The following is a 25403-nucleotide window of genomic DNA, read 5'->3' on the forward strand; positions in this document are numbered from 1 at the left end:
AAAAAAACCCCAAAAACCAAAAACAACAAAAAAAAAAAACAAACAAAAAACAAAAACAAAAACAAAAACAAAAACAAAAACAAAAACAAAAACAAAAACAAAAACAAAACAACAAAACAACAAAAAACCAAACCAAACCAAACCAACAACAAAAAAAAAAAAACAAAAAACAAAAAACCAAAACAAAAACAAAACAAAACAAAACAAAAAAACTCCAGAATTTTTAGTGGGAATTTTTCCATTACATTTACATTTTGGAAATAATAATATGGAACTCCTACAAAGGTTTTCAGTAATCCTAAAATAATTTTGGAAAAATATGCAAAAAATGTATTCCATAATAACATTAATTTTAAATATAATTTAAATTTAAATATAATAACCAGAAAATGGTGTTTATATTATAAGAAGACATAAATTTCACTACAGAAATGTAGTAAGTAGCAATAATTTTTCCTTTTTTATCTTCAACTTGAGGTGACCTTCAGCAGTTGTCATATCTGATTGTTAATTTGGTTGCAGATTGGTTTGCAGCTGATTTCTAAATATTGATCTATTGATCAAAATATAAAAGTACTTAAACAAATTAGTTTTTTACTAAGGTATAAGAATAAAACAGTCAGAAAATTGTGCTATTAAATGCAATTATTTACTCCAATATTGTGCTTCTTAGGAAAATATTTTTTCATTAAATGAAGAACAAAATTGGACTAGTCTTCATATTGCTTCTGTCAAAGTACATTTACCAGCAGTCAAACATCAAGATGGTGACATTGTCAGTTTATTTAAGATGTAAGGAACAAATAAGCAACAAATTTTCATCCTAAATCTTTTAAACTTTATATTATGATGTCCTAAGCCATTTTTCTCTTTTACCCAACAACAAAATAAATAATGACTGCTGTCATTCTTTCTTACATAGAATTAGCAATGTAATCCCATTTTGGTATTAATCACTGTAGTTTCAACAGCATGTGCCATTAATTCAACTTAATGTGCTGCAACCAATCAATACTTAGTCTGTAAACTCATTTGTACTTTGGCTCTACATCACTAAAATAATTGTTGTAAAGTAGCCCTTTTTATCATCTTCAGGGTGAAGAACTGTTTAGGCAAGCTCTGTAACTCAAGTTTCAGAAGATGCATTAATCTTCCACTAAAACAATGATCTTCAAAGTATTTAAGGTGGCTTTTTCCAGTATTCTAAAATACATATTCAAATAATACTAGAGAAGCCTGAAATTGTTTTTGTGAAGTAAAAGAGTTTTTTACTTAGTGAATACTTACATAATTTGCACTTCATAAAACACAATAGTTCACACACACTGTTTTGCACAGTGAGGTTAGGTCGCTCAGTATTCAGTAATTACTATGAATGTTAACATGGTTCAATAAGAAGACCATATTTTTAAAAGAATCACTCTGGCTTCACGTGTTACTCATTGTCACTGTTTCAGACTGTGGACAGTGACAGTTCTCTGCAGTTTGCTCTGTCACGTGGCAAGCGACACGCCACGCTGCAGTTTGACATGAGCACACTCAGGAAATAGATCTACCAAGCACTTCATCCTCACTGCTGCCTTCCTCTCCTAGCAGTACTGCACTGGCAGATTTGCACACACCACATAAAGTGTATAATCATTTCCATTTTTCACCTGATATGATGTGTCTCACCTCACTGAACTTCCTTGGCATTTACTGGGAGCTTGATGCATTCCTGTGCTGTGTCCTCCTGCTGGTGAGGAGCTGTGGCAGTGTGAGGCTGTCCTGTGACTGCAGCAGGAGGTTGGTAGCATTAGGGGCTTCTGGGGCAGTCTGTTCTCCTAACCCTTCTCTGTTTCTGGGCTGCAGAGGGCACAAAGATTTGCAGGGGTGCCAAGTAGCAGGCCTGCAGTCATGGCCCTGCCTTCCCAGTATTCTGTGAACTGGTGTCCTGTAGACCTGTACTCGTTATCCTTTGCACATAGCATTACTAGCAGTAACTGCCTGGTATGTAGACTTTAAGAGATAAAATACGAGGATCTTCTATTTGACTATGGCTTTATAATAACTATGCCTGCCCAATTACACTCCTTGCAGCTCACTTTTTAGGGCTTTCCTTCTCTTGGATGTACAAGATTCTCCTAGACAATCTCTCTGCTGTAGAGGTAATGCTCAAGACGTTTAGAGATGATAATCAACCTCTGACAGATTTTCTGGACAGAAATATTGCTATGAAAACATTCATACAAGAGATAGCAATCAAAACTTTATTTTTATTTAATCAGTCAGGATGCAAATTATAGTCATAGCAGTTTTAGAAAAGGCCAAAGCTATTAGGGACACAAAGTCCACAGGTTTTCATGTTAGAATGAGTGATGACAGCAAGATGCATCTGTGGGAATATAGCATATATATGAGAATAACAAAATTGGGTAGACTAAACTTACAAATAATCAGATGGACACCAACAGATGTAATTGGATTTGCTTTCCCTAAGCAGTTTCATAAAATACAACTCTGCCCTTGCTCCTCTGAGAGATCAACTTCAGATGACCAAGGATAAATATACTGACTGAATCTGGCCAGTGTTTGTGGCAGCTCCAGCCCTGGAGCCATGGAAACTGCCTGTCCCATGTACTTCTGCACAGTTTACTCTTTCACACTTTTGCCAAGTGCAAGGTATGGATGAACCAGGAGCATATTTTACTTAAATTATCCTTCCCATCCTTTTCCTACTTTCTTGCATAAATAAATCACAATTCAACTGCATCTGGCTCACTGCTAAAGGGTACTGCTTAGCAGGACTATCTAGTAAAAAACCTAACATCATATGTTTCCCTCAGGTGCACCAAAGAAGAAAAAAAAACATCAAAACAAAACCAAATAAACAAAACCACTAAAAAACCCACAAACCAACAAAAATTACCTATAAGAAACAAACAAACAAAACCAACAACATGAAAGCAAAAAAAAAAACAAACAAAAAAACAAAAAAAAAAAAAAACAAAAACAAAACCAAAAAAAACCCTAAGCAAACAAAAACCATACCAAAAAAAGTAAAAAAAACAAACCAAAACAAAAAACAGCAGCAAACCCCTCTTGTTTCCCTGGGGAGTGATACAACATAAAATGAATTTTCTTTCCAATATAGAGGCACCTTCATCTGAAAGCCATGCTTTGCTACCTGACTTTAAAAAGGACTGCAGATGTGAAAGAAAGCATCCAGGAATCCAGGCAGGTCCAGAAGGAGGAGAGCGAGCTATGACTGTACATGACTGAAATACTGAAATACTGTTCTGCGTTCCATAAGGAATTATCAGTAATGTTATTATCACTGGTAACACTGGTAACATTTTGTACATAACTCCTAACAGCCTGGTGCCACTGTGAAATGCTCTTTGCAGCTGCTTGCAGGTTCTGCTTCGGAGGAAGAGCTGTGGGAAAGTTACAGGTCCTGGGATGCACAGGGTATGCTCTCACAGCATTTGTCGTGATGATATTTGCATTCCATTTACCCCCATAAGCCAAAAAAGCCAAAAATAAGATTTCTGCTTTATAGAGAGATAACATTAAAAAGATCTAACATACAAAAATGGTGAAAAGTGTTTGTATATAATTTATCTTTTTAAAAAGATTGCAAATTAGCATCAATGGAAGCGATAATATCCATTCTTATAATTTCTCTGGAGCCAAATCTGCAATTATCTTTTCACTCTACATAAGTATGGGCAAGATAAATGGCTAAATACTTAAAGCTTACATCAAAAAGAGCATCAGAATACATTTGAATCCAACTTTTTTGTATTTTAATATTATAATTTTAAAAGCTTAATATATGTGAAAGTAACGGTAAAAATAATAATGCAAGGCTCAGATTTATGCTGGAATGTTAGAAAGTTAGACGTAATAATAAAGTTTTACAAGTCAAAACACAAAGAAAAAAAAATTTCATTTGAGGTAAAAAGTAGAATGCCTCATAATAATTTCTTCCACAGCCTGTCTTACTTCCACTTTCTGTAATTGCATGTGGTGTTTGACAGCATGTGCTCTGAGACCATAAGCAGAGATCACACAGCTCCCAGAAGTACCTTACAAATGATGAAATAATAACCCATTCAGATACAGACACCAAAGAGATGGATCAACTTTTTCTGCTATACCTTGCATAAAAAAAGTTCCTTTTGAGTGCCACACCATCAATGTGCAATATTTAAAGCAGAAAATTGTCATGCCTGTTTTGTTCCAGTGAGCATACAAAAAACTCACTTTGCATTAAACAATGCACAACAGAAGCACAAAGAAAAAAAATGTCCCCTAGGCATCAGCTTTCAAGACACTCATTCTCTGCACTTGCTGAATAGCATACAAGGCAAACACAGCATAGGTTCACTTCATTGAGTTCACCATTATTACATGAGGAATTAATTTATCAGAATACATCCTAGCCATTGCATTAACACTTTTAATGAGTTCTGTGTGAATGCTGGCCTAGCCTCTGGCTTTTTTGTTTTTGTTTTTGTTTTGTTTTTGGTTTTGAGTTGTTTTTTCTTTGTTGTTCTTGTTTTTGGTTTTTTTTTTTGTTTGTTTTTTGTTCTTTTTTTGGGTTTTTTTGTGTTTTGTTTTTATTTGTGTGGGGGGTTTTTTTTGTTGTTGTTTTTTTTTGGTTTGTTTTTTTTTTTTTTTTTGGGCTAAGGGGCTCTAGGCTTTCAAAATTCAAAAATATCCTCTTTTTCTTGATTCAAGATGGGCCTAATTAATGGAGAAAGAGCTCTCAGGATATTAGCCAGATCGCCAGCTCAGAAGAAGTGATGCTCCAAAAAACTAACAACCTCAAAATCCCATAGATAGCATTTTGATATTAGCTTTACACTTTACACAGGGAAAAAGGTGTAAAGGGACCAAGCAGGTGTCATTCCAGAGTGCACTGTGCAATGAGGGGAAGTTGATGTTGTGATCTCCATCCTCTTGAAAAGCTGGGAATTACACCAGTTCTTAACTCCTGCTGTGCAAGACTGGAAAGAGGCACCAGACATAGTGTGGCAAGATGAGGGAAGAATTTAGCTTCAATAGGGAATGAAGGGAACAAAAAAGACCACAAAGTATAAATTTAGATACAGAAAATACTCAGATACCTTCACTGTCCCGAGTACTGAATTAATGAAGTCTATATGGCACTATTCTGCCTGGATTTCCTAGCTTGCCATGTGTCTCTGAATTCTAAATTCAATATACAAAGGTAACATATAATACACAGATGTAGGCTTCTACATATCATATTTTTCAGAGTTTACACCACCATATTCTGCTTTCTACCCTCAGTAAAGTATTTTCAGTGACAATTGAAAGCATAATAACCATTTTATGAGCATAACATCCTAACATCTCTCTCTTTGATTTGTATATTTATAGGGATTCCAGAGCATATATGCAGTCACTAAAAACAAGGGTATAAACAACTTACAGACAGAATTTTTGTGGTTGCTGTCTTTGCTGGGCAACATCTTGACTCCTCTTGATTTCAGTTCAATCGCTTTTTTTACTGAGAAGACAAGCAAAGAGCAGAAAATTCATTATAAAACATCATTAAAAGGACATTTAGCTGCAAAATCATGCATTAAAATAATACAAAGCTATATAGGTAACCTACAGCAGGTTGAAATAACTGCAGCTGCAGTGATAATCCAAAAACTTTTGGTTTGTTTGTTTATTTTTAGAAAAAAACCCAACCATTTATCATGTTTTAGAACGTGTCATTTTTAAGCAGATATTATCAGGATTGGCACTATTTTGAATTCAAGTTCCTTTATGTTCAAAGAAAAGAACAGCCTGTCCTAATAACAGATATGGAATTCTTGTGTTTACCATTCCATATAAGAAAATCCTAAACATTAAAAAAATATTTCTTACATAAAATGTACATTATATTATCAACACATATTCAAGGACTACAAGCTTTCAATCTGATATTCACACCTGCTTTTGTTTGATTCACTTTTCATCAGGAGACATTTTTAGTTCTGTTTCCCAATGAGATTAACACAGTGTGTTACATTATTTGGCTCACCTAAACCCTTTTGAATCTACAGGGCAATTTCAACTGAATTAGAAAGAAGAAAGAGAATAAGAGCTCTCACAGGGGAGAAGTTTTGTGAGAAGAACAGATGCATCAGAGGTTTAATATCTTTTTTCTCTGTTTAGTCAGCTGAATGGCTGATAAAGTCCCAATCTATCCCTATTAAGTAGTTTGGGCACCATGGGTGGGACCAGGAGCCAAGTAGCAAGAGACATGAGAAGACAGCAGTGTAGCTATACATTGGAAGACACAGGGTAGAACTTTAATTGTAATGGTAAGAGAAAATGATAGAAATATAGGACACCTTCACAGGATATTAATTAGTTCTGTGGGAGCAAAGCGAGCAACAGAAAGTAAAATCAGACGTAGAAAATAATTGTGGAACAAGCATGAACAGTTCAAAACTATTGTGTCAAAAAACAACAGCAACTGCAAAATAGCAGATGGCTGACTCTGTATCAGATTGCTAATGACAACATCAAGATGCATGTCAGTTACCAAAAATTGCAAAAAGCCTGTAATCCTTCCCTTATTCATATTAAATACTTTTTGCCTAGGCCTTGCAGGGGCTAATAATCTCAAAATGCACTTATTTATTCAAGAGAAAAACAGAAACAAGAATTCAACTCAAACATTTCTTATATGGCAGCAATTAGTACCTCACAGGATATAAATTTATACTACTGAATATAAGTCATACTTTTTGTCATTATATGGTATAAATTTTTTAATTACTACAATATGCACTGATCTGTATGCAAATATTTCTAAGAAGTGGAGTCGTAGAAAGCAAGTTGTCTTTAAATATTGCATTGAAAATCACAATTCCATTATATTTATTTCTATATTGCAACTTCAGGGCGAAGGTGGCTTTTCTTGACTACTGAAGTTGAGCAGGTACTGCAGAAAGTACATTCTTTGCTATGTGCAAAGTCACAATCATTCATCTGCACAGTCAAAGTGCAGTCATTCATGCCTAAACCCAGAATACAGGTGTTCAAATGATGAAAGATGAGTGAAACACAATTGTAGCTGAGTAGTGTGAAATGGTCATGATAGCAGTGTGATGTTTTCTTCTAAGACAGGAACTGTATATTATACAGTGACATCAATATAGACAATAAGACTAATGTCCCCAAGGCCTTTTGGATGGGCAAACTTTGTGGATATGGTTTTATTTGGATTATTTTCTATAGGTATGAAAATCTCTATCAGGTGACACCTTACATTCAGTTTTTTAGGCTGTGTAACAAGTCTGTTAATATTATTTTATATTTAATGGGAAATGAACAACACAATTCTTAGAGAGAATATTTGGGATATTGTCTGGATTTGTGGTCCCTCTGCCAATATAAATTTCTCAATTTATTAATATCTGTGTTATGTAAAATATATGAGCAGTTCTTTGAGGATTCATATTGCTTACATGGATGAGTAATAAAAATATTGAGTTATTAGATGAATGCACAGAAGAAAAGAACTATATTCTCCTTCTTCTCTTTGTGCTGTGATGCTGCTTTAGAGTAAAAATTACAATCATCACTCGATTCCTTGTGACATTTCATTCTTAAGGGTCTTTGTTATACATATTTAAAGCACATTTCATGAATGAGGAAAAATTATACCCACCAGTTTTATTTGAAAAACAGAGATCACAAATTGAAACAAGAGGTTTTGACTTGATATATGAGAAGCTTTTTGACTTTCATGTACTGAAACAGGTCCTTCAGTTTCTATCCTTGGATTTTTTTTCATACGTCAAGAAAAAGGCATTCTGTATCTCACTGAAAGGACATTAGGGAGGGGATTCAAAAATCTAAGTGTATGTTTTATGAAGAGAAATAGCTAACTCAAGGGGGTGATTCATCCCCTTCTAAGATAGGCACAATGAATCCTCCTCTGGAGATGCCTTTTCCTCTCCATAAAACATAACAGAAACATATAATACTTACTGAAGCTAGATCCCTACATTATAGACAGTAAACATTAGGTGGAACGAGCCTTTATGCCCAGAAAACTTTAGCAGCCAAATGGAGTTATCCAGGAGATATGGATGGATCTAAGAGGTTCAGTAGGATAGTTTGATATATAAAAAGCAAACTTATTCCTCATTTATACTTGAGTGTGAAAGTTTTCACACATGCCCTATATGTTGTTTTATTGTGGTTTTAAGAGGTATTAAGCAAGTATAGTCTCAAAAATAAAAACAGTTCAACTTTTGAAAAAGAAACAGACTACTGCACACTGTGGTTCGAGTTCAACTCCTCTGGTAAATAAAATAAATACTCTACACTGGATGTTTTATTACAATTTTAATCCCATTTCAATACTTTTGCTGAGACACATCTCTTTAACTTCCCCATGGCACTTTCATTAAAAAGGTTTTCCTTTTTAATGATTTCAAAGATGATTTCCCATTTAACATCACAAAAAGAGGAATGGGTTTACATTAATAATGTCAGAATTCAACAACCCTTTACAGCTTTTAAGTGATTACTTTCTGAAATCTGCAAAGCCTTCTGCTGTCTTCACTTAAACATTCAGTTAAGCCTACTGTACTAGCTCATTTCATCTTTTCTGTTCATCATAGCTTCAAGAGTCTTTTGGAGACTAGTTACTTATTCAGGGAAGAGGTCAGAGAGCTGAGTGTTGAAAGTCCACAACAGTCTTATCAGCCTACTGGAAAGCAACAGTGATATTCCTTAAACTTTTTTTATGGCTGAAATAAATACAGCTATGAAATGAATATATGTCTGGTCTTATCGGAATGGATAATGAAAGTAAAACTTTCAGGTTGTAAATCTTCATTCAAATCTTCTCTGACTTCCAGGAAGATCTTAGTTTCTGACATATTTGAACATGTGTGAAGAAAATGCATTTTACCCCAAACTTCAGTGACACAATATATATTTTCCCCAATTACCCAAATACATGAGTGTCTTGCTGATTTTTTGTCCTGCATGAAATAACCTCCAAGACCTCAAATACTGGCTACCATTCAAAGCTAAAATATTCTGACATCATCTGCTGGTACTTCCTTAAGCTGCTCTGCTGCTGCTCTGCTGAGTTCAGCTCTTGGCTGCCCTTCACAGCAAATTTTTTCTAAGTACAGATATTTGAAGGTGAAGAAGAATAGCATATTGCCCAGTATCTGGTAATCACAAGAAGCATCTTTTCTGTCCAGTCTGAAGCTCTTTGTCACTATAAGGAATATATATAGATATATTTGAACAGTTCTCTGGTTTTGTTATAGTACAGAAAAAAATATTTTCGCTATTTTTAACATACAGTACATATCTTTTACAAAGATTTAGACTTTGCTTTAAATATTTTGCAGAGTCCAATCAAAAACAGTGATATGTTTCCAAGAACATTCATAGGATTATTCTTAAAGGAACTTAGGGAATTTATCTCAGTGCAGAATTCATCAATTTCCTTTTGCTTTAGTTTCACTATTCTGATTTTCTTCAATCTGAGTAATTCTAAATTATTCTAAATATAATATAATATAATATATATAAATATAATTCTAAATTCAAAATATTTTCTTAATTCAGATTGAAAATTCCATTCCAGTGCTCTCTTTACTCTGCCCTAGTGCCTAATCTTTCCGTGTTCTCCTCCAAAGACACTATTATGAGAATATTACTGGGTTTTTTTGGCATGGAATAAATAACCTACAGTTTCACATTTGGCAGCATCAGTGCTCTCACCAAATTATATTTATGAATGAAACATTTCTTTCTTATTATGCAAGCTCATGTGGGACCAGTAAACAGGTCGTTATCTGTTTCTAGGTTTTCTTCTGCTTCACTATGGCCTGTTGTACTACAAATTCTTTCTAAAAGTTTAGTATTTTTGAAAATAAGAAAAAAACAATAATTCTCAATCTTATTATTTACTTCAGTTTATGAAGGGAATTCTTTAATAATTTTATTGATAAAATAGGATCCCTCACTCAATAACCTGGGAGCATCCTAAGAAGCTTTTCCTCTCAGCTGCCCACTTGACTTTTCACAGAAGAATCACAATTTTTCTGTAGGATCCCTAGTTAAAACCAACTCGTTGGAATAGTCCATCCTTTCTCTGTTTCTCTATTCCCTGCCTGAAGAGTATTCCATCTAATACACTCTCCAAGTGTTTCTCTCACTAACAGCTTTCAAAATCTTCCCTACTAATCGGTATTATAACTCCACAGAGCTTCACAGCAGGCACAAATGTTCTACTATATAGCCTGACTACTATGAACCTGTAAAAGCTGTAGGTTCATGATCAGTTGGCTTCCTTGTTCCATCAATTCAGCAAAGTACTGCCTGTCACTATCAGACCTTCCACCTGCTCCCTGTGCTGGAAATCTCTGCATGCAGTACTAGTGAATAAATAGCACCAAGATAAATTGGTGTCACAATAGATTTTTACACAAATCTTTCTCATTCTATTTGTATAAGCTGACACAGGTTGTGCAGGTTTAAAAAGGAGCACAGCCATTTGTTTTCTATTAACCTTCTCTATGTCTCCTTGCTGGCCCCTTGCCCTGATGCACTGCCTTAGCTACTTTGTGCTTTCAATGTATGATATATCATAATAAAACCAGTCCAGCAGGCATCAAGTCTTCAGTGACTGCAGATATTCTCCACAGTTCTGGAAAATTGTACCAACTCAATTTGCTCTATGAATATACAGCACTGCAAAACACACTGGGTAGTACCTTGTAGGAGCTGTCTCTAAAAATAAATCATAAAATGAGAACCACTCAGTTCCTTGTTTGAATGTCATTTCAACCATTATCTTTTGAATATTTCTGGGGAGGATAATCATGCCAAGCAATGGCTGAAGTCTGAATTGTTGTAATTAAATTGGCATCTTCTTAGTGCTGATATCATGAGGCAGCTACGTCTGAGCCTGTTTAGCAACATTTTACTAGACACTTAATAAAGAAGTATTACTGTGACAGTACTGGACTACATATTTAACCATGGTTCTATTAACCACAGAATGGTCAAGAAAGATGGTGGATTATCTCCTTGTTGATGTTTTCATATCAAGACTGGCTTACTCTCTCGATAATAAAATTTAATAAAATATAAATTATTGTCTCAGTACCATTTAAAGGAAAAGTCTATTCAGCACCACTTAAGAGCTAGAAAATAACAGGTTTTTCTGGCTCTTGATTTTATCAATTGCTTTTACTAATTTTCTTTCTAAATTTCCTCTGAGTAACAATTCTAAATTAAACCCCTGACTAAAAGTACCATGGATAGAGGAAACACTGCAAATTCTTTTCATTTATTTAAAACATATTTTCCAGTATTTTAAAGAATATGTAGAAAGGACAGACAGGCATTTATAGGCAGACTTAGTGAATGATGAAAATTCATTGAAAGAACTAGCAATTGCAAGTTGATTTACATGATTTCACTCATGCTTTTCCATTAGTATACATTTATTTCAGCAGCCTCTATTATATTCTTTGTTTGACTTCAGGATTATCTATTTGTTAAATCCTGAATTACTGAATATAGTTAAACACAACATATAGATAACTTGTGGTGCATAATCATCAAAATGTCTAATACCATCTTGAAGCTCTCTCTATACACTGGCCAAAAATAGAATGCTTTATTTGAAACACTATGCAACAGAGGCCTGAGTCACTCTGAAAGTAAACCCAGCCATTAATCATGTTTTGCTTTGGGCTTTCCTATTCTTTTCTATTTCTAAAAATTTTAAAATAAATAGTTTACTCAAGCAGATCAGTTTTAGCTGTATAGCTAAAGGTATTGTGGGGCTCTTTCCTCTGCAAAAGAAAACAAAGAAAGATTTTAAAAAAAAACCCCATCTATTGTTCTGGTAATAAGTAAAAGCTAAACAAGCATTCTGTAGGTGCTTTAAATATGCAAAAAGGCAGGGTATTCTTTATGACACCTTTTAAGTCATTTGGTGTATACTGGTATGCTTTGTTTCTGGGAAGTGCTAGGTTTTCATCTCCTAGTTAGCCTGGTAATGATACTTCACCCCTGGGGAATTTTTGCATTTATGAGGAACTGGCATAAGACAAATCATATGCTCTGCAACTCCCACTGAATATGCAAAGGGTATTCATGTATTAGCATAGGTGAGGGTAGAGGGATTTAAAAAAAAAAAAGTTCATAACTAAATGACTGTAATATCTTTTCCCCCATGGCAATGTCACCAAGGAACAAGGCAGAACAAGAATTGTATCCAATGATATCTATCTACAGTGAGAGTTCATTTCCATGAGACCAATGTTGCTGGTGTGGCAGACATGAAGACGACAAGGCAGAGAATGTCACTGCAATGTAATTTTTTCTGATGGTTCTCAGGGCCATTCAACACCATGCCTGCTTCTGTCTAGAAACTCTGAAACTACAAAAAAAAATTCCACAGCTAAACACAGAAATTGAGACATTAATATTTTTATTTATGAAATCAACATCAAAATACAAAAAGAATCAAATGAAAACAACAAAGGATGCATGGAGAGCAAAAAACAACAAATACCAAAATAAACCCTTTACTCTATACCTAATTATTTTAAAAATTTTAATTTTTCTTAAAACTCCTACTCTAATCTAATGGAAAATGGGACAATAAATATGGTTCAAGAGGAAACCCAAACACCAATCATTTGGATTCACTTTTTACATGACAATATTTTATTTATAAATTCAGCTTGCTGAGTATTTTAAAAGTATATTTATTTTATACATTAAGATGTGCAATTCTAATATAGTGCTAATTTTTTTTATACCAATAAGTAGGTTTTCTTGACCATGTTAAAAATGGGGCACTAAATATTGCTAAAAATGCAATGAAAAAAAATGAAAAAAATGCTAAACAAATAAATTAATTATGCATAGCTTTAAATCTAATTGGTAGTTCCAATATTTTAATGAAATGAATTATAACAATTCTGTTTGCCTCATAAAAGATCAAACAAAGAAAAGAAAATTAAATTGACTGTTTGTTAGTTTTAGTTTTGACTGATTGGAAAAGACCAAGTTACAACAATAATACAGCTATGGTAAGATCATAATAAACATGATGTTAATTTAATGTGGGGGAAAGAGTGATTAAAGGATTTGTATGCTAACTATATAAAAAGTCTGATAATCTGAATTCTTACTAGGAAAAAAAAAAAGTTTCTTATCCCATTGTTGCTCAAAAAGGTGTGTTATGCTGCCTCCCATAATTGTTTTTGAAACCCAGTGACACTGCTAGATGGGGTAGGTTAGTGTGAGGATTTAATACCAGATGAAGATTAAATTCCAAATAAGCCACTCCCCTTCCCCTCACCCTTTCCAGTAAGAGAAGTAAAAAGACAGACACTATGGGTTGAGATAACAAAAAGAAAAAAAAAAAAAAAAACAAACAATGGAATAAGGAATGCACAGTAACAGCAACAATATCAATAACAAAAGTATAAAAGAAGAGAAGGTGCTTTACACACTGCTGGAGTTCACCACCTTGACTTAGTTCCATGTGGCTGCTGGGACAAAGACAGGATGGTGGACCTTCCCCATAGGTCACACCCATGCAGCCCCTGGGACAAGGAAAAGATGGTGGCTGCTTCCTTTGGCTGATTGTGCCCGTCCCTGAGCCCAAGGTAATGGAAAGCAATCTGAAAGCCAGACTGTGTGTGACATGCCACACTGCCAGTTCAGCAGCTGGACTTGATTCCTCATGGCTGATTCTGGCACTGGTGCTGCACCACGCTGGCTCTGGGGCTTTGACTCCACAACACTGCAGTCCCACTTCTGCCTGCACCATGTCTTGGAGACACAGTGTCTCCATCCACATCCCAGAGAAACAGGAGCAGCAGCAGCAGAGGATGATGCCAACAGAGTTGATCTCAACCTCCCCAATGGACAGGCAAAATGAGGTGCTTCTGGTGCACTCAACCTTTTCTGGCCCCCAAAACCATACCCCTACCAATTACATGGCTGGTATAGGACAGCAACCTGGCCCTCCCCAATGGGTTTGGGGCCTGCCCCCTCTGCAGCCAGGACAGTGAGGCAATAAAAAGCTCACTCATGCACACACAGAGGAGCACAAGGATATATCAGTGCATGGGTGAGACAAATGCCACCCCACCCTGGCCTTTCTCCAACCACCCCAGATCCATCACCACAAGTGCAGAAGAAATGCAGAGGGTCCTGGGCAAGTGGGGGAGCCAACACAGAAGCCCAGCCTCTACTCCAGCCTCCCCAGGGCTGTCCCTGGTGAGACCCAGACCCAAGAGCTGGGGCACAGGAGCTCTCCAGTCACTTCAGAGACCCAGGAGGGGCCCTTCTCAGAGATACTGAGCTCATTGTGCAGTAAAAGGGAAGAACATTTTGGTATTGCATAAAGCTAATTATGGAGTATTTAGGAAAAGAACCAACATCAGGGAAAGGGATGAATTAAATTGGCTCAGGAACGAACAGATATACAAAAATCCAGGAATAAAATAAAGCAGTAGTTGGTCCTTATGCTTGTGTGACCATGCCCTGTGTAGAGGCCCTATCTGCAGTGTATTTCAGGACTGAGGAATTCAAGTCCATTTTAATTTAATTCTCAGTGAAACCACAAGGGGTGTGTGAGATCAGAACAAATTGATTTAAATAAATTTATATTAAAAATATAAAAATGCCAAAAAATATTTGCATACTGAGTTAGAGTGGCGCCTGTTTTGGGGAGATAGGGGTGCTCCAGGAGTGGCTTCTGTGAAGAACTGCGAGAAGCTTCCTTCATGCCCAACAGGACCAAAACCAGATGGTTCTGAGACTGACCTGCCACAGGCCAAGGCTGAGCCCAGCAGTGATGATATAACATATTTAAGAAGGAAAAAAGTCTCTGTGCAGCATTAATAGCAGCCAGAGAAAGACCTGAGAATATGTGAGGGTTGAGCCTGTTTTGCCCATGACACTAACTGGTGAGTGATACTTTCCTGTCCTTATCTCAATGCATTTTCTTTTACTTGTCCTGGTGAGGTGGAGGGGTAAATGACTGATATGGTGGGCACCAGGCATCCAGCCAACATCAACCCACCACAGTCCTTATGATGCAATCTGCAAATGGACAAGCTACCCCTTTTGTGGAATATCTTGTGATTTTGTTTTGTGAATAGCATTTACACCTGACAGCTACCACAAAAAGTCTATATAAGGACTCTCAAACACAATAACTTATTATCTTGCAAAGCGTAAAAGCTGCTTTCATTTAATATCTGAGGACTGCAATTAAAATTACTGACTTTTCTATTTCCCCAAAACAATGGACTATTGTTCTTGTGCAGCAAATTTATGCAACTTCACCACACACACACAAATGAACAAAACAAGCAGTCACAATGAGATAGCCTGACTTTAAACAACTATTCTTTCTAGCAAGCAGAAACAGGAGAAAGCAGTCTAAGTAACATTAGATAGTACAGTCCTGAATGCCCTGAGGACAGTTGCCTAAGATTTAGAATTTCTGGGAAATTAAAACAATCACAAAGATACCTTCACTTTGGTCTGGTAATAGGGACTCAGCTATTAGTAAAGTGAGTGTTAAATTGTTCCATTAAAAAGTCTATACATTTATTTTACATGTCTCAAAGATAGGATAGCTCAATATATCAACATATCGATCCCAACTACATGTGTGCATTCTGGAACAGTCTGTTTAAACTATTGGGAATAGTTGCCCATAAGCAAAATGTTTCATATAGACTGCAATGCAGGATTTGCTCCAGAGGACAAATACAAGGATTGTGTCTAGAGACAATCAGATATTGGAGGCATCCTTTCACTGCTAGGTTTTGTGCCTGAAAACAAAGTCATGGATGTCACAAGACTTAGGTTTTTCGTTTCATGATCAGTTCAAATAATTATTTAACTTGAGAGAAGTACCTAAGATGGAAATATCTGTCAAGGTTGTTGAATTTTAGCAGAAGTTTCTGAAAACAAAAGCATAAGGGAGAAGCTCAAAGAGCTGGGACATTTTAACCTGGAGAGAAGAAGGCTTGGAGGGATCAGGGGTGGATCTTATTGGTGTGCATTAATACCTGTGAGATAAGAGTGTGTAAAGAAGGTGGAACCAGAGTCTTTGTGATGATATCCATTCACAAGACGAGAAGCAATAAGAACAAATTGAAACCCAGGAAATCCCACTTACAAACAAGTGAAAACCTTTTTACTCTGAGGCAAACACTAGCATTGGCTAGCAGAGCCTTTAATCTTGGAGGTATTCAAAATCTAACAGATACAGTCATGGGCAGCTTGCCTTAGGTTAGGTTCTTACAGAGGAACACTGGACTAGATGAGCTCCAGAGGTCTCTTCCAACCTCTGCTATTGTGTAATTTGTGGTACTAGTAGACCACTCTAGCTAAAAATATTGTTACTTTTGCTTAGTTTTCAAATACACATATAATTATTAATGCTGTTTAATAAAAAGGACTTAATGAAGCTGTTAGATTACCCTGATTTTTATACCACTATGAATTTTCATCCTATGGGTCTTGAAATCTTTCTCCTATGTTTTAACATAGTTTATGTTTATCTCACATAAGAATTTATTTATTGCAATATTGATCCTGATAAGATAGATAGCTATGTAATTCATGATCTCTCATGTAATTCAGAAATATTTGTATTAAATACAGTAAATTTTATAAAATTGCAATCCAAATGAATTATTTAAATTAAGAAAGGAAATTTCTGTAATTGTAAGAATTTGTATTGCAATAAAATGCCTCAGCATGTCATTCAAGGTATATTCTGCATCAGGGGAGTTTATACTTATGCACAATATACGATGGATTATGAAGATCAAGAGAGACACATCTGAAATAACAATCTCCCAAATTTTTAGTTTTCTGGTGCATCAGCAGGATGAATCATATTGCTTTCGTGGGCCTTAATCGACAGGCTTAAGACACAGAGTTAACAAAAGCAGTGCATTTACATTCATAGTCCCCAGCAGTGGTATTATATATGCATCCTTGGTAAACCATGAAAAAAAATAAGTTGTAGGTGCAAAGGATCAGATACTTACGCTGTTGCCAAAATGAAATGAAATTTCAGATTTTTCTTTTTTTCTGAAATATTCAAAATATTTTTTAAATTAAAAGAACTGTGTATATCTTAAATGCCTTTGCTGCACATGCATGCCCTAACCACCAGAAACATATAGTTGTTGCAATGTATTTGTCATTTCGAAAATGATTGAGGTCCCACAGTTTCAGGGAGAAAATACAAATGTCTAAACTTCTAAAGGATTTGATGCTGTGGGGGACAAAAGGGTTGAAAGAGATTATGTAAGTGCAGAATTTATAGGCACTGATAAATTAAGCTTTTCTATTTTCAAGAAAACTACCATGTCCTTCATCTTGAGTAATGATTTATAAAGTAGAAAAATCAATAAAGAATCCATTCTAAAAAATTGCATTTTTAAAAGTATCTACATGGACATAAGTTGAAATGACAGCAACACTGACATCCTCTTGTCTTCTTTTGAAATTGTAAATGCAAATATATGCAGGAGCCTGAAATATAATCTGTACTATACTATGGTTGAGTCAAATTTCCAAACAATGAATGTAGCTTCTGGATAAGTGTTAGATTTTGGATAATGAAGGAAGACAATGTTTAGACAGGAGCCTGCCTTTGTGTGGAATTGACTTTCTACAAGCCGCATTCCAGGCATGTTTTTAAAGCAAAGATCAGACTGACTGAAAAGAAATTTATTGTAAGAAAAGTGAGCAAGCAAATACATATTTAGAGCAAACTGCATTGAGAAGCACACATACTTTTTCTGAAAGTAAATCTCTAGAGACGTCTGTTCACACAAGGAAAACAGATATTCAGTGTAAGAGCAGTAGCAATATAGTAATAAAAAGAGTCAGCTTTTTACTGTGACTGTGATATTTAAACATAATTATCAAATTCCACCACCACTTTAGAAAGGTAAAGGGTTTTTTAGGTGTGCTTCTATAGGTTTCCTACCTTGAAACTGAGCATTAAATCCCTTTCGTCGGTGATTGCTGTCAGATGTAAAATGGAGCCGTAACCAGTTCTTACTGCTGATGACTGGAGAAGGTAGATTCATACCACTCAACCTTGAAAAAGAAAAGAAATCTAATATTAAAAAAAAATTTGTGTATACACCACTTAAAAGAGAACCCCTCCACCCCAAACCTCAAAATACACAATGATTCGTTGCCATCTAATCTTAATGTATTACCAGTTATGTAAGTATTATATTAAGAGAAATGTAAGGGTTTTTTTTCTCATTACAGCTATCCATTTTATGATTAAAATTTGATTTTTATGATTAAAATATGAATAAATTGTATATCCAAACTATTTTTTCATGAATTAAAGAGGAAAAGCAGTCTTGTGAGAGTGTGTGCACACGAGTGTAGGTGTGCATACATGTGTCAAGAAATTCAGCAAAAAATAAGGCTATTCAGTTATGACAAGATCTCATCATCTGACTGCCTGCTGTGGTCATTACCTCACATGAAATCAAATCTCAAGTATTAAGAAGTGTTAAATAAGGGTTATGGACACTAGCTAATTTTAAGTTTGGGTGGTAAATTATTGGTACATAGCTATACTAATAGAACTTATTTTATGTATATTAAGTCCAACCCACATTTAATAAAAAAAAAAAAAAAATAGAAGTCTAAGCACAACTGAGTTCAGGCTACCCAACTTGTATAAACTGTGGGTATGAAGAAAGAGCACAAAGAACTTTTCTAATGCAGGCAACAGGGCCTTGGATCACACTGGATGATTCAATTGTCATTCATTACACTACACCATTTTTTAATGGAGTAACTACCAAAATTAATTTTATCCTTTCCAAAAATATTGATCACTTACAACAAAAGTCAAACTGATTACTGTCAGAAATTCTCAGCTAACATATCTTCTGGGTAAGGGTAGATTTGTCAGTACTAGAGTAGACACAATACATAATTTTTGAGCTAAAAAGTAACCAAACTAATTTTTAGTCTCATTTTAGAGATGGGATTTAGTCTCCCTCCAAAATAGATGCCTTTTTTTTCATCACAGTATGAAATATCAGAGTTTCATTAAATATTCCAGATTACTGGGAATCTCATCATGTTAAGAAACAATGACTCTGAAGAAGTCTAGTTAGAACCATGGCTGAACTCCTTTTTATTCTGAAGCAGAACAAGGTCAACATATTGAAATATAGTCATTCTTAATGGATTTCTTTTTCTACTTAAAACATGAAAACTACATCAGAGAAATTTCATTTTTATTTATAATCTTGTTTTCTTTATCTACTTGTTAACAACATACAGGAAACCCAAATCCTACTTACAAACAATTTTGATTGAATAAAAGGGTTGGTCTTCTACAAGAATATTTACACACTTCTTTTTAGACATGGCATTCAATAGTTCATAAAGGTGTTGGTTAAAACAGTCAGACCTATACATTTCAACATCTCATTCAGATGGACTTTTATACTTTATATATTCTTTCACACACACTTTAGACTACTTTAGAGCACCACTCTAAATATTTCTAACTATAAACTGGCCTTTTCTGTCTCAAATCTACTCAGAATTTGGGGGTACCTGTAGAAAGTACTGTGATATAACTGAAAGGAAAAGAAAAAAAAACCCTCTGCGGAATACAGAATATATCCTTGCTAGTACCTCTTAGCTATTGACAAAATGTATGCTAAATATAAAAGTTTTTACTGTATATAGGCTGTTGTTCATATCACTGAACTGATAATTCATTTGTCCAAGTACATAAAGTTACATTCTAGAAATACTGTTTTAGAGGTTGGTTTTCTTTTAAAAAAGAAATATATAAGTAGTAACATTCTATCTAGTGTATCCAGAGCTCTGAATTTCAAAGCCGGCAAAACTCTAGGCTGAAATATTAACTTGTAATATGGATTACATTGTACAATTAAAAAAGATTAAATAAACGTCATAATAAAAGCATGTTAAGAGCAGATCGTTCCTTAGTTACATATCTAATAAAAAGGTATTTCCCAGACACACAATACACAAGATGTTTTCATATCTATGTGAACTCTGCAAGGTTCTAAACAGTTTCAAATCTCTCCACAATACTATGAAACATAATATGAATATAACACTGAGAGAGTATTTTACACAAGCAATTTTAGCAGAGCTCTAATTTAGCTGCATGATTTCTTCCATACTGAACTCTAGATAGGAATATGCTATTTAACAACAATGCTCTTTGTGTTTTATTTGGAGAATAAAAAGAAAGAGTAAAAAATCTTAGTGGTTCTTAGAAGAAAGTTATAACCAGTATATGGCACAGTGGTGTTGTTTTTGTTTTGTTTTGTTTTCTGTAAGATTTTCAAGACCTCTTCACTGTAGTACATCAATTTTAAGAAACCAAACAAATTCTGGAGCGTTAGCTGGGAATCCTGTGGCTGACATGCAGACATCAAAAGTGATGCTCCTACACAAACTACTTCACTCTACAGCATTCATACTGTGTGGGTGGGACTTCCTATGGAAAATTTCAGAGTTTCCAGTAATGGCAGTTCCAAAAAGTTTCTGGATACAGTGTAAATTTCCTCTTTACATGGTAATTGATCATTTTCATGGAATTTCTGAAGAATAGGCAACCAAAACTGTGTCTGGAAGAGAGAGGTGGACACAGTTACTGATGAAAGTGGCAGATCATCACCTGAATTAATACAGAAGGCAGATCTGTAACTCACACAGAAGCTGAGGTATTATATGAAACTGGAGATTTTTCCTTCTTACTTATCTCTAGGTGTTTTTTGTTTTTTTTGCTTTGTTTTGGTTTTTATTTGTTTGTTTTTTGTTTGTTTGTTTGTTTGTTTGTTTAAAATAATGGAATGCGAGACAAATAAACTATTTGCATTGCACAGTAAATATTAAAAATTAAGCAACAACAACAACAACAAAAAAACATTATGTGTATGTGCTCCTCAGAGAAAAGTAAAAATCAGTAATGAAAAAAAGAGTTGGATTCCAGTCCCACAAACTGGATTATTATACCTACAGCAAAAGACACAATGTGAGATGGTGTTTCTAGAACATGTGTTCATTTGTTTTTCTGGTATACAAAATTCAAGTCCATGGCTGGAGGATGTGCTTACGACTTAGGTGCTCTAGTTCACCAATAGAGAGGCTGGACACTTCTGCTCAACAGATTCTCAAGGTCACATTCTCCAGATGGAATGATCCCTCCCAGTCCCACAAAGAGCAATTTCTTCTGAGCTTGACCAGCTGAGAGGTGCATCATGTACCACAGTTTGTGACTAAGTGCCCATGTATGTGCTGGTGTTACTGCATGTTCTTTCTCTGACTTGCTGTAGCCTTTATTGTTACATGCTACCTTTATATATTAGTAGAATATTTATGGAAATCAGTCTGGTTATGTCTATATTAGTAAATTGAACAGTGGCACTTCATATCAATTTCTACTTAAGAGTCTACACTATTTAATTTTAAAACAACAGAAAATAATGGGACCTTGGAATCATAGAATGGTTTGGGCTGGAAGGGACCTTAAAGATCATCTGGTTGCGACCAGCTGCCATAGACAAGGACACCTTTCACCACATCAGCTTGCTCAAAGCCCCATCCAATCTTGAACACACCAAGGTATGGAACCTCCACAGCTTCCCTGGGCAACCTGTGCCCATGCCTCACCACCCTAATGTGACTGATGCATGCTCCCTTGATCTCTCATGGGATCAAGGTAGGCAGCTGTGTAAACCACAGAGTCCCAACAGGCATTGGGAATGTGAACACCCGTTCTAAGGAGTTCAGGGAATACTAATAGGAAGGACTTGTGCTGGTAGATTGCTATGAAAGCAAAGGTGCAACTAAAGCAAAGTTGTCTTTATTTCAAATGCACATAAATAGTATTAAGTCCTGTTGCATATGAATATTGGTAGACTAATTTTAGCTCAGATTAGGTGTTAAATCTAAAATTAGATGAAGGCTTGGAACCACTGTGTATCAGATAAACTATTCAGAAAAGATAAACCTCCCTCCCTCCCAATATTTCTTAATATCAAAGTTTTCCTTTAAAGATTTCGTGCTTTGATCTCTATTAAGGATTTCTTCAATACTGTCTAAAAAGAATATTAAAAGTTTCTCTGTTCCTTTTAGCTGAAAACATTTATTGTATGGAAAATAATAGAAAAAGAAATTAAATTACTCAGTTATGTCTGAATTCTGCCTCCACTATGAAAAATGTAATGCCTTTTTGAAACTGATTTTAAGGCCTAGCATCGATAGTTTTAAAAATCTGTCCTAGCCTTGGATAGAAGAGATATCTAATCTAAATTATCTTAATCAAGTTGTTTGCATACATATGTATAAATAATGTTTTTTGTGCATTTTCTGGAAATAGTTTGACTTGCAGAGTGTTGACTTTTCATCTCCTGTAATAATGGCAGCCTATTTTCTAGGATCAGGGAGTTAAAATTGTCAAGTCACTTGGACAAGTGACTTATTTGAGTGCTCTGGGCTTAACTGTAATTGAGGCCATGGACTGAAAGGGACTGAAGGAAGCATTAAATAGCTGGTTATTCACTAAGTATCAAACACTCAGTGACATGTTAAATAGAAATCATGTGGGAAGAAATGAAACAAACAGAATAAGTTTTCAAACAACATTGTAAGATAGTGTATTACCTGAGGGCTTCGAATGAGAATTGCACATGGAATCTAAAATCATGAATTTCTGCATGCAAAATGTTGCACTGTGCTCTACTGAACGAGACAGACTTGCAGGGAATTCCTGTGCCTGTTCCAGTATCATAAAGAATTAAAGGGCCAGGTTTTGAGAGCTTTATAATTATATTAGTATCATACTACACCTCTGCTGGCAAACACTGCATCTTACAAGAAATAATGAGAAATAATTAAACAAATCCAGCTATTCTCTTTCTAAATCTGAAGGCAGTCAGGCTGCTGCAGGATCAGAGACAGCAGAGGACAGTAGAGATTGATCACTGAGAGCTGCAGACAAACTTTTTTATGTTATACTACTTCAAGTGATGCTTTAATTTCTATTTTTATTCCATCATTTTCTCACACAGACACTAATCTACTGTTTATGCAAGTAATAAGACATTCTGTTTTCATGCAGGCTTGAAGGAGCATGTTTTTCTTATGTATAGCATGTCAGATATAGAAGCAGAACGTCCTTTGAAGTCAATTGCATTACCAAGAGATTGCAATGCAATTTATCAAAATTATTACTAACAGGATTGCCACTGAAATATTTTTTCTCTAGTTAAGATTTTCCTGTAGTTACTGTTTGACTCAAATTCAGGTATAATAAAACTACTTTGCATTTAATTAACAGAACTATTCTAGTGAGGTGTAATTTTGGTGTTAATATTGGATCTGTTAATAAAATAAAATATTCAATGCTTTTGTCTGAAGAAATAAACCAAATCTTGTTTCTTTTACAAGGTTCTTGACATTGTTTTATAACAAGATAATCTCATCTTATAAAACTACTGACACTTCAGTTTCATGAAAATGAAGAAAATAATGAGTAGGTTTTGTTGACTCATCTGCCCTTATGCTTCTAATTTAGCTATGCATGTCTGCATAGACATAATCTCTCTGTATTACCTATATTCTATATGTAAATATGTATATTTAGTATAGACACATTGAAAAAGAATGTTTGAGGATTATTACCTCAAACTCATTGTCACTCCAGGATGGCCCAGGCCATGAGCAGCATTAGGTGTAAGTAAATCCGTAGCTTTGTAAGCTGTGTTAGAGAGTTCAACACTGAAACATGCACACTGTGGCTGCAGTTTCACAGACATGAGATTCTCTGACAAGCAGCTGCTGCCTAAATGAAGTGTGATGTTACTTTCTGTTCCTCCTCCTGCATTTACTACTCCTTCCTTAGACCTTTGCTCCTGTATTGCCCTTCCTTATATGTATCAACTTGTATTCTTGCTGGAATTTCTGTGATCTTATTTAAACATTATAATGGAAGAATATTATCCTTGCCTCACCAGTCGCTCCAGGTGAGACATCGATGTGCCATTTTAGTGAATTTAATTGCTCATGGAAAAGAGAAACAAGACAGAGCTGGCACAAATTCAGTGTCAGGAGCACAGGAAAACAAAGTGAACTGGAGCTGGAGGTCATGACTTGGGGAAAGGAAGAATTTATAGATGAATATAAATTAGGGAACAACTCAACAAAATATAAAAGGGATAGATAGCCTAACAATTTGGATTATTTACAATACCAGTGAAATGAAACAACACTTATTATGCTTGATAATTGAGACAAGGTTATCTCCTAAATAAGAACTATCAGTTTAACATGAAAAGTATAAATCCTCTCTTCTTAATGTAGTATTTTAAATAAGAAACTATTTGTAACAGCTAGCATAATCTACAGAATTGTTCAGGATTCAGAAGTGGGGAGAGTAGAGAGAGAGACAGAATGAGGTGTTTCTTATTTAAAGTAATTAGATCCAGCATGATTTTTCTCTGCCTACTTCCTTAGCCATGAGTTGTTATACTGGATGCTGTGAACAAATGTTTCCATTTGGATTGTACCTTATTACTGCCTGGGACAAGAATGAATTTAAATCAATGGATATGGTTTGGGGTGAGCTTTTTTTCACCTTTAAGTAAAGACATAGGAGGACCTTAGCAAATCTTAGCTTGCTAAGTACCCCCTAGACACTCTCCTGAGAATTGGTCAGGATGACTGGATATATCCCTGGGAAGCTTAGTGAGACTGACAGAGTTGTTTTCAGGTGAGTCAGGAAAACTAATGATTAGCAGTAATACAGAAGGGGCTTGCTGTAAAGGAAAAAAAATTGCCAAACATCCCAAGTCCTGATGGACCACAAAGTGTTTGCCAGAAAATTTTATATCAAATACTTATGTCAGTCTGGGTCTAAGAAAATACCTCTAATGAAACACAGATGAGTGTAAAAAGGATGAAAGAAAGGAAAACACAGATGAGTGAGCAAATAAGTGCAAGAATAAGGAGCTACCATGACATTGTCAATTTCAATGATTCAGGTACTTTCACCTGAGTAGTCTAGATATGCTATATTTTTTATTTACTGTTATCCTTCACACTGAGAGTAGAAGGTTTAATCATTAACAACTTAAAACATGCAATGAAAGTTCCTCTTCAAAATGAAATAACCCAACATTAAATAAAAGATTATGTTCCATAACTGCTTTATGTGGCATTACTGAGTAGTTATTACATTCATTAAGCCCATTACTATCTTCATTGTATTATAAATAAACACTGTCAGTAATCATTATAGATGTATGTTTCATATGGAATGA

The 25403-nt window shown here is 35.1% G+C and overlaps 1 protein-coding gene across 1 annotated transcript in view; it reads right to left on the reverse strand.

Moving 5' to 3' along the window:
* Positions 1 to 25403, reverse strand: part of CSMD1 (CUB and Sushi multiple domains 1) — a 1037656-nt gene that overhangs the window by 356681 nt on the left and 655572 nt on the right. The window contains exons 6-7 of the mRNA XM_056488498.1: positions 18047 to 18159; positions 5444 to 5521 (exon numbers count right to left, since the gene is read on the reverse strand). Coding sequence (XP_056344473.1) covers positions 5444 to 5521; positions 18047 to 18159 — 191 coding nt within the window. The remainder of the gene's footprint in view (positions 1 to 5443; positions 5522 to 18046; positions 18160 to 25403) is intronic.

The sequence above is a fragment of the Oenanthe melanoleuca genome, chromosome 3 (assembly GCF_029582105.1).
Source record: "Oenanthe melanoleuca isolate GR-GAL-2019-014 chromosome 3, OMel1.0, whole genome shotgun sequence".
Taxonomy (NCBI): domain Eukaryota; kingdom Metazoa; phylum Chordata; class Aves; order Passeriformes; family Muscicapidae; genus Oenanthe; species Oenanthe melanoleuca.